Raw genomic sequence first — 10,651 nt, 5'->3', positions numbered from 1 at the left:
GGCCACCTGCAACTGTTTGGATATACCAAATATATACTTTTGTGTTCAACAGAAGAAAGAAATTAATACAGGTTTGGAACGACTTGAGGGTGAGTAAATGATGCCAGCATTTTCATTTTGGGGTGAATTATACCTAGTTGTCATGGTCACACTAAGTAAAATGTATTTATATAGCAACTTTCACAGTCAAGGAGTCACAAAGTGTTTTACAATAAAATTAAAATCAAAACAAGTTAAATACCAGCTGTACAAATACCACCATCTAACATCTAACTAACATCTTACCAGGCTTAACATTTATCTCTGCAATACCAAACAAAAACATGGGGAAAAACAGCAGATATCTGTCCACATAAATTATCCATTAGTAATCAAGTGCATGGTTGAGCCCCCCCAGAGGTGAGTTTTAATCCATAGAATTACATTTTTGTAGGAAGTGGCATATCGAACTTGTGTTTAACAATTCCGAAAGTTACTTGAGGTGAGAGCATACTATAAATCTAGTCGTAGGCTGGAAGATAACATCATATGTGTGTGCACATGTGTATGATGGGTAACTCTTCTGCCCTTTTTGTTTGATACTGGGTTTTCATTTAAACAAGCTCAAATGTGTCAAACTTCTTCACTTTAGTTTGTATGCTTTATTACATACTTCATATGCTTTTATAATGGTCTGTTAATAACTTAAATGCACATTTAAAATATGCAATCCACATATTTGCATTTGTACAAGTCCAACTTTGTTAAACTTTTCTTTTATGTCAGTGACCATAACTGAAGCTTGACAGTCTGTGATCCTGTAGGATAATGGGAAATGGATACCTTTTGCAATACAGGTGTCTGTTTTAAAACAAGTGATTCAGATGTTCAGAGTTTAGTTTGTACAACAAAAAAAAAAGACCACAGTGGCAGGGTGCTATCAAAAGCTGATCTCAGTTCTCAAAATGTGTTTCCTTTAGCGAGTTCCTGTTTGTCTTTCCGAAAAACACAGCAAACTAATACAATGATCCGTGTTGTTGTGTATTATTAGTATTTTTTTTTATTAGTTTGTATTTAGTGTAATCACACACTTTCTATTATATTTCTATATATTATTTATATTATCTATATTACTTACTATCTTTACGTTATGATTGATAAGTGCATCCATGATAGAAATTATATTTTAATGCTTTTTAGCCACTTTCAATGAACAAAGGAAAGCTAACGAGAGTAGGCAGCGAAACATTTGTTATCACTAGATCACACACTTGTGAGAAGTGCCAGCAAACCCCGCAAATTGTCCGGTCTCGGAAGAGAGGACTGCTTGTTTACAAAAAAGAAAAAAAAGATGCCATTCTCTCACAGAAACCTCACATGACACCAATAACAGTTTTATTATGTAAGACAGCAACTTTTGGCACGTTTGAATCCGGTGGGATGCTGCGCCACAGGAACAGAGGCGCGATTCACGTCCATTCTATGCGGTGAATAACCAAATAAGGACATTAAAATAGGCGTTGCCTCAAAACCTCATGAGCTGCCTGTGTAGACAGCGTTTCAGACATCAGTGGGGCGTTCCGAGTGATGCTCAAGAGGCTGACTAGGTGGATGCGCACTAGATTTTGAGACGCGGCCATCACTTCCAACTAAAGGATGTTACGCGAATGACTTAAGATGAAGTTCTTGTTAAATCGTGTGACTCAGATATTACAGAAACAGGGGGTGCGCCGATGTGACGACAAAAAGTGCAACGTGCTTCTGCTCGTGTCTCACTCGCCATAAAAGCCACGAGCGCGAAAGTGTTTCATCACACCGCAGCAAACTACCTGATCGACACGAGCTCTGCAAACATAAACGTGAATATAAATCTTTAATAACTATTATTGCATAGAAATATAACGGACAATAATTAGCCTTGGAATCATATTTTAATTACTCACGATGATGCTGCTTCATTACTAACTGTTAGTAGGCTTTTAAAAATGTGGGGTTTTTTTGTTGTGGTTTTTTTTTTGTCTTAAATCTTTAAAATAAGCCTGCAGTAAAATGCATTGTACTACTTTGACCACTTTGAATTTTATTACTAACTTACAGTATATTAGAACGTACATAAAGTAGGCCTAATGTGTTGAGTTAAGGAACTGCATGAAGCTGTTAACTTTTAGCAAAATTGATGCAGGATTGAGGATTTGATGTAACGCCACTAAGAATGAATTGTCTCACAACAGCATATTTGAGCAATACTTAGGGTGGATCTTGTGCTGACAGAGATGCCTCTTGAATTTGACTTCCACATTACTTTGCACAATACTGATGTGCAACTGGCATATCAACTCAGCAGACATCCGTTGCAGGAAGCTGTTTTGTTTTTTTGTAGTTGTTCTCGATGAAGACATAAAAGGATTGTCTCATTCCTTAGCATTACTGACAATAAGTATTCATATTCTTTTCCCTCCCTCTAGAAGCCTTACCGAATACAGATTTGTGTTTACCCTGAAAACATAAGTTTGGATTCACTGCAAAAAGAGGAAGAACAGAGGACCTCTGTCTCAATTGCAGCAACTGACTTTCTCAACAGAGCAGGATGGAAAAGATGAAAGACGGTCAGGTAGAGTATTTTCTCCTCTGTCTCTGCCTTTATACAGAATGAGTGGTGATGTTTACCTTGTTTATGATTTATAAGTAAATGCTTTACCATGACTATGACCCTTTTAAAAGCCAGTAGTGTATTATTCAGTATTAGTTGTAATAGTACTTAATTGCAGCTTCATCATTAAAAATTAGTAATTACAAATATATTTTAATACATCACTTACAAGTTTCAAGAGAAATAACATTAAAGTATATTATAGTTTATCATAAATGCTTGTCAGTGCATTTGACAGTACACCATACTTCAAACACAATAGAATTATGAAGCGGCATATAAAGTCCTGATTTTCAAAAAGGATGCAGAAATTAAGCTAATTGCATTTAATATAGACTTAAACAAGAACGCATTTTAATTGAATTGCAGATAACATCCGATTAAGTTTCATTAAGAAAAAAGTTTGCACTTAGTAAGTACTCTTATTTTAAAGTGTCCTTCCTCTTCATGAGATTACATGCTGAAATTGCATGGTGTAATGGTGTAAAATGTAATATGCAGAATCCGCTTCTTTTTATAGCAGTTGTTTCCTAGATATGTTTTCATAACATGTACCATAGTTTGTGATAAAGGTGTTACTACAATGATCCCATATACAGAAATATGTGGTTACCATGCAAGAACTGTAGTAAATATTTAGGGGATGCATATAGGCATCTGGTGTAGATTTGATATGTTGTCATTTGTTTTTAATTCCCTCACGATTTGCATGCAGATTGTGTAAGCTTTGTGTGTAGCTAATGTGTTGCACTAATGGGTTTAATGAGGTATTCTCGGTTAATGTCTTTTCAGGCTATTAGTTTTTAACTGATTTGACTCATCGCCTTAAGAAATAGTTTGAGGTGCTTTGTCATCTTGGATTGCATCATGTGATTTAAGAAACCAAGATGTGCAAAGGAAACCAACAAGGAGAAATGAATGTTTACAGCAGGGTTCAGCTGGCATGTTCAAACTTGAACATAATATGAACAGCATCCTGACCGGTTCTTACTTGTTTTAGAATGGATCAACAGAATGGAAATTTCCAATCCATGTATGCCAGTTTAGCATCCATTGCAGCTCATTACAAATCTATTAAGTGAGTCTAACACTAAGTGTGTTGATTTAATAAATGAGTGTGGTCAGTTATGTTAGCGAGGCTGGGGGTTGCATGGTGGGATTTGGGGTGCAAATATGTGGTTTGGTCTGTTCTGCTCAATAGGGATGAAAAATGCAGTGATGGATTGTCCTCTAACAGCAGAAATCACTTTGAACATTAGATTCATAAAGATGGCTCTTGGCTACTTATAGATCACACGATGACACCTATATCCTTGTTTATAGTCAGTCCTCCTGGAGTCAGCTTGTGTGCGTTGAATTCTTTATCATAACATCAGACCAGTGTACACATGCCAGAAGGTTCTGTGCACAGGTTTAAAGGTGCATGCAGTGTTTCTTTTCATACTGACATTTACCAAATGGAGTATTGAGGAAGTTCCTCAGAAGCAATCCACTACAGATTATTATAATTTCATGGAAAACCATTAAAAAAAATCTAAAAATCCAAATGTCACCTAATACACCCTATAGAACAGGCCCTCAGACTGTTAAACTTTATAATCCATTACCCGCGTAGCTTAACATGTGAGAACTAGTGGGAACTGGTCTAAATGTGTGGTTTTCTGTGCCTGTGCCACTGACATGTATTTGTGTCATCAGTCAGGCGGAGTTTAACTCTTTAATCTCTGGTTAACTTAGTTTCCTCTGCAGCCGTACAGAAGTTACATAGTTGACAGTAAGCTTAGGTTTAAATATGACACAAGATATAGGAACAGACATTAGATCAGAGCAGCCAGACAGTTTCAGATTTGGTCAGGAAAAAATGACAGATAGAGACACAAGCATTCCAGTTATTTTTGCTTACTAATTTATGCAACTGTCTTGTTCCACTTTCACACATACTCTGGGAAATACTGTATTGTGTAATATGTTGCTATCAGAATTTGTGAACCATTTAGAATTGAATCGAGAATGTCTTTAGACTCAATTCAGTTGCTGAATTGAAGTAGCAAACAAGGATGCAGAATTGCATTTTGAATTTGAATGTGAGGAAGTATAATTCAAATGAATTAAATTTTATAGGATTTCATAGCTGTATTTTTTTAATAGGGTTTAGTAACTTCTAAAATACGAGAAGTTTGTAGGACTTACAAACAGGATATTGAGTGACGCGAGGGTCTGATTTGTTTGCTAAAAACATAGGCAAAAGTGAGAAAGGCCCCGCTATTCTTTGGTTGGTTCTGTTAGCCTTTTAATGCAGAAGTTTTCAAGCTTTCTGATGCCACGGACCCCCAAATTGTCTCCATGTCACATTACGTGTATTGCTTCTATTTGTACAGGGGGACAAAATGTCCTTTGTGACATGTTACCTCATGTTCTGCGTGTCCACGGCTGTCATCGGCTCCTTGCAGTTTGGTTTCAACACAGGCGTCATCAATGCACCCGATATGGTAAGTGATTCATTACACATGTAGAATTTAGACTTCAAAAAACAACACTTCATTACTTTATCACTCATCGTCTGTCTCTCTGTTGATGATCAGAAAGTGCAGAACTTCATCAGAAATGTGTCTTTGGAGCGCACTGGAGAGCCAATGGATGAATCCACATTGACAACAGTGTGGAGTGTAACTGTTTCCATTTTCAATGTTGGCGGCATGATCGGGTCTCTTAGTGTTGGCACTCTAGTTGACAAACTAGGGAGGTGAGAAAATTAAAAAACCACACAGTTTCTTTTAACATAAGACAAATGTACACACTTTGTTACAAAACTTTCCTTTATTCATCATCCATCTTTTCATTCCAGACGGAAATCCATGCTTCTGTCCAACATCCTGGCTCTGATTGGTGGACTCCTGATGGGTTTATCCAAATTGTGCAACTCTTATGAGTTGATAATAGTGGGTCGTCTTGTTATTGGTGCATTCTGTGGCCTGTGTACAGGATTGACGCCCATGTTTGTGGGTGAAATTGCTCCAACAGCGCTGCGAGGGGCTTTTGGTACCCTTCACCAGCTCGGTGTGGTCATCGGCATCCTGATTGCACAGGTTAGATTTTTTCCTATCTATGAATGTTGATAAGAGACTAAAGAGATAGCTCACATAAAAAAAAGAACTTTCTGTCATTATTTACTCAGTCTTTTCTAATTCAAACCCCATATAAAAATCTTATTTTGGTGCAATTATTAAGACACTGAAGCTTGAAAAAGATTCAAAAGCATCATAAAAGTAAAATCAAATTAGTCTATATGATTTGCGTGTGATATATATTCTTCTGACGTAATATGATAGCTTTTTATGAGTCACAAATCTTGAAAACGCCTCGGCACATTCAGTAGTGACGTTCGATTTGTGAAGGAATTATTCTTTTGAGTCAGATGTTATTAATGATTCAGTTCATTCACATCACAAAACTGCTCTGAATGATTTGTTCATGAATTGGACTGTATGGTTCTCAGGTTGTAACAGAAAATAACAGATAAATAGCAGAAATTTCTATCATTTCCTAACAAAAATTATTGTATGGCTTCAGAAGATATTTGGACCAATTCTATGACACTTTTATGGTGGTTATGGGACCCTTTTGAAGGATTTAGTCCCTATTCATTGTACTTCTTCAGAATTGATCCTTTTGTGGAAGTCTTACTGCTTTGCAATATATTGATTATATATACAAAAAAAAAAAGTTATAAAAGGGTCATTTTTGTGGATTTCATGGCAGATCTTAGGTCTGGAGTCATTGCTGGGGTCTCAGTCTTTGTGGCCATTGTTATTGGCTCTGACGGCAGTGCCTGCAGTGTTACAGAGCATCATGCTGATCTTCTGCCCGGAGAGCCCTCGATACCTGCTGATCACTCTGAACCAGGAGGATGAGGCACGCCAAGGTGAGCCTGCTATGACTGCTATGGACTGAAACACGATTTTAGGGGCCTGCCCCCCTCAGTCACAGAAGTGCATGAGCAACTAAAGTGCATTTACTCTTCTGTGCTGACTATGCATGTCTTTCTCTCTTTGTTTTGCTCTTAGTGCTGATACGTCTTCGTGGGTATTCAGATGTGGAGGATGACATCCGTGAGATGAAGGAAGAGGCCATGAAGATGTCCATGGAGAAGAAGGTTTCTATTCCAGAGCTCTTCCGTAACTCTGCTTACAGACAGCCCATTATTATCGCCATAGTCCTGCAGCTGTCCCAACAACTGTCCGGCATCAACGCTGTAAGTCTCACACTCCACACTTCACACAAAAGTTCCCACACCAGTTACATATAAATCGGATGTTTGATTAGCTCATCCCTTTAAACATTTTTTATAGCCAACAGTGCCTTGTTTTCCAGGTAAAAATACTTAACATATCCATCAAACAAGATATCTTTACTCTCTATATTTTTTTGCTTTGAGTTTTGAGGTACAGAAATAAAAAAAAATCAGTGCAGTTCTATATATATTAGGGCTGTCAATTTTAAAATGTTAATTTAATCAATTAATGATGGAAAAAAATATGCATTAAAATTTTTATGCATTTAACGCACATGTCCCGCTTCACATTTGACCCGTACGTCATCTTATCATTGCAAGCGGCAGTGACAAACACGATGCAAAACAATGACAAAGAAATTCAAAATCCATATAGATGGAGCCACCGATAAAAAAGTCATTTCTACTATCTGCAAAAAGGAATTTAAATACCGTTGAAGCAGTTCTAGACTGAAAGTCCACCTGAACTATTAAGTCCACATTGGAAAAAAATAACATGCTATAACTAAATGGATTGCTGTGGTCTGTATATATACTATGTACTATTATATATTAGATTTATTTTTCCCTCATTGGCATTTTTAAAATTAAACATATGATAACATATGTTTGTAATATATGTAATATATAATATTATAATATTCTCTCTAACAACAAGTTGTAATATATTATAAAATATAAATATCTAAAATAATGTTTAGATATTTTAACTGAAAAACAAGACAAACTTATTAATGCATTTTTTGCAGTTTTTTTAATCCTTAATTCTTAAACTTATATCGATTTCTAAGGCTTCCTTGCATGTTTTCCCCCTCTTCAGCTTAAAATATTGACATGAATCGCCCTAAACAGCTGTGTTTTCTGTGAATTTTCCAGGTAATTTATTACTCTACGGAGATCTTCAGAAATGCAGGTATCACTGAGCCAGTCTTTGCCACCATTGGAGTGGGTGCAGTCAACACTCTCTTCACTGTCATCTCTGTGAGTTTACACAGCTGAGCTAAAATACTCACATAAACAAAACCCATCCTTGTTATTTGCCATTTTTAAAGACTTTTATGAGCGCATACTAAAATGTTGTTACTTGAGGGCTGTGTTTTGATTCTCCCACTGCTTCGCTCAACAGCTCTTCCTGGTGGAGAGGGCAGGAAGAAGAACACTTCATATGATCGGTCTGGCTGGGATGGCTGTCTGTACTCTGCTTATGACCATTTCTCTTGGTCTTGTGGTGAGCTTGGGACTCTTGGGAGCATTAAATAGCTCTAAATGATAAACCACTAAAAAATGTAATTCTTTTTTTTTGTCTTTTCTGATCTTAAGGACTCTGCAAGAAAAGCGGCAGAAAGTACTGCTAATGTGACTGCCATCTCCGAACCTGCATCTGCAGGGGTCAGTGTATGATCTTACTAAAGAATGCCAACTTACATCTGTGTTGGAACGTTCACTGAAATGTATCATTTCTCTAATTCTCTCTCTACAAATTGTTCAATTTGCATATACGGCTAGCAGGGAACTTCAGCAATCAGCATTCTGGCCATTCTGGCAGTGTTTGGATTTGTGGCCAGTTTTGAGATGGGACCAGGACCAATCCCATGGTTCATAGTGGCAGAGTTATTCGCTCAAGGTCCACGTCCGGCAGCCATCGCTGTGGCGGGATGCTGCAACTGGACCGCCAGCTTTCTTGTCGGACTGCTTTTCCCAAAACTATTGGTGAGAGCCTTGTCAATGAATTCACTAGTATCACATTTTTTAAGGACACAAAAACTAAACACATTATTGTGATCTTGCTTCCTTTTCAGAAACTGTGTGATGCGTACGTCTTTATCATATTCCTCATCCTCCTTATCATCTTCTTCGTGTTTACCTACTTCCGGGTTCCCGAGACCAAAGGCCGGACGTTTGAAGACATCGCCAGTGGCTTTTCCAATGCTGCAGGCTCCAGTGCTACCAACTACACATCCCCAGAGGGTGCCATCACAATGCCAGTATCCCCAACATCAGACAAGATTCAGATGACTGAATTGGCTGGCCAGGAGAGTAGATGAGCAAACCTATAGAAAAAACCCATAACCCACACAATGAACACATACAGCCCACAATAGAGAACAGATGCAGCTAAATAATGGGCATTATTAGAAAGAGACAGCTTGGCGTATTTCTCAAGTAGATCAGTGAGATATACTACTTGATATCACACATCAGTGTTTTGATAAATAAATCATGTTACAGATAGCAGCTGTTTAAATCATTTCTGTCGTCAAATCACTATGGCTTTTTTATTATTATTGAGTTGAGTTAGCTTCAAAAAGTTAATAGGGTTTAAAAATGTCTTAAAAGTTTGAAAAGCACTGACTTGGAGGTACTAAACAATGTTATGTTTTTGAAAACCTTTTTATGATTGGCCGTTATGAAGTCATTATGAGCTAAGAAGTGTTTATAACTTGTGATTGCAGATGTTAAATTACTGTATGTGTAGTTAGACTTAGAGTTTAGTTGTATTTTTAAGATAACTAAAATTCTACTAAGCACTTGTCAGTAATCATGTGGCATATTAAACTGATTACTTTGATTAAATAGTTGGTTAGCAAAAAAATAAATGCCCCATATCACCCAGAAACCTGAAGCAGCTGTATGAAGTTGCTTTAAATCAGATTGAATATGTGCTAATCAGACTCGCGTTGAACTGCTGTCCATTTGACTCCTTTCTACTGTTCAGGCCACAAGCATCTTTCCTTTTGGACAAAGGACTAATTTAACTTTTTTAATTGGATTTTAAATTCTAGATTTTCAGTATGTTTTGGGGGGTGGGGGGGTCCGGTTATGTATTTCAGCATGTGTTGCTGTTTATGTGGATGATATTGTTGTAAAAGTCCCGCTGAAGGAATGAAATATCAGTGTTTAAATCAGTTAAGTATTTCTCATGATGATTGTCACTCAACATGACTGAATGAACAGTATTTATACAGAATCATATGAAAGTTAATCATGACATCAGTCATCACAAGCACACATTTATTGTTTTTTAGCCCTGTTTGAGGTTTTTAACTAGGCTTTTGGTTTTGGGGGTAGTTAAGATTGTACACTGTAAAAGTTCTGCTCTACTGTGTAAATATATATTTTTGTTTGCACTAGTCTGACTGGATGATTGAGATACTTTCTGGAGTTCTATCAAGTACACACCAAAGTTTAGTTTTTTTTTTTTGTTTGTTTTTTTGTTTTTTGTGAATGTGTGTTTTATATAAATTTATATATTTGGATGTATTTATAGTTTTTATATTTTTAATTTCAATTTCTTATGTTTTTACTTTTTTATTTTTTATTCAAACACAATAAATTTATGAGTGTATGTAATACCATAAGCACTTAAAAAAGCGTATTTATTTTGTAAGATTGACCAGATTAAAACATTCCAATTGCATATGATTTGATTTGAGTGTTTGTGACTGTTCACATCACAGGAGCTGTGCATATTTTTTATGCGAGTACTGTCATGTGTCATGACAGGTCTGTTTTTTCCCATATGTTGCATCATATCATACAAGTCATGTTTCCAAATATTGCTTTACTTATAAGATACAATAATTGTGCTTTAATTATGCACTTGAATTAGACTTTTAACTACACATGCTTAAAACTAATTAAATATTTATTTTGCTGTTATATTGTACACTTACGATATGACATGACATAAGATAAATTTATTTTATTTTTGTAAATTGTGTTTTGTAAAG

The 10,651-nt window shown here is 36.4% G+C and overlaps 1 protein-coding gene across 3 annotated transcripts; it reads left to right on the top strand.

The window, feature by feature from the left end:
- The first annotated feature begins 1,564 nt into the window (after positions 1 to 1,564).
- LOC109056668 (solute carrier family 2, facilitated glucose transporter member 3-like) lies at positions 1,565 to 10,338 on the top strand. Of its 3 annotated transcripts, none has more exons than XM_042772115.1 (12): positions 1,565 to 1,838; positions 2,445 to 2,590; positions 5,008 to 5,118; positions 5,212 to 5,372; positions 5,475 to 5,715; positions 6,389 to 6,551; positions 6,694 to 6,881; positions 7,797 to 7,901; positions 8,047 to 8,148; positions 8,241 to 8,309; positions 8,427 to 8,630; positions 8,720 to 10,338. In XM_042772115.1, the coding sequence occupies exons 2-12, from the start codon at positions 2,567 to 2,569 to the stop codon at positions 8,963 to 8,965; spliced, it is 1,614 nt and encodes a 537-aa protein (XP_042628049.1). In that variant the 5' UTR covers positions 1,565 to 1,838; positions 2,445 to 2,566; the 3' UTR covers positions 8,966 to 10,338. The 3 variants fall into 3 exon arrangements, with proteins under 3 accessions (XP_042628049.1, XP_018929406.2, XP_042628050.1); XM_019073861.2 differs by having other exon boundaries at positions 1,570 to 1,838; positions 8,430 to 8,630; XM_042772116.1 differs by lacking the exon at positions 1,565 to 1,838 and adding an exon at positions 1,929 to 1,946.
- Positions 10,339 to 10,651: the final 313 nt, after the last annotated feature.

This window comes from Cyprinus carpio, chromosome A16 (assembly GCF_018340385.1).
Source record: "Cyprinus carpio isolate SPL01 chromosome A16, ASM1834038v1, whole genome shotgun sequence".
Taxonomy (NCBI): domain Eukaryota; kingdom Metazoa; phylum Chordata; class Actinopteri; order Cypriniformes; family Cyprinidae; genus Cyprinus; species Cyprinus carpio.
This window is presented reverse-complemented; position numbering and strand designations above follow the sequence as displayed.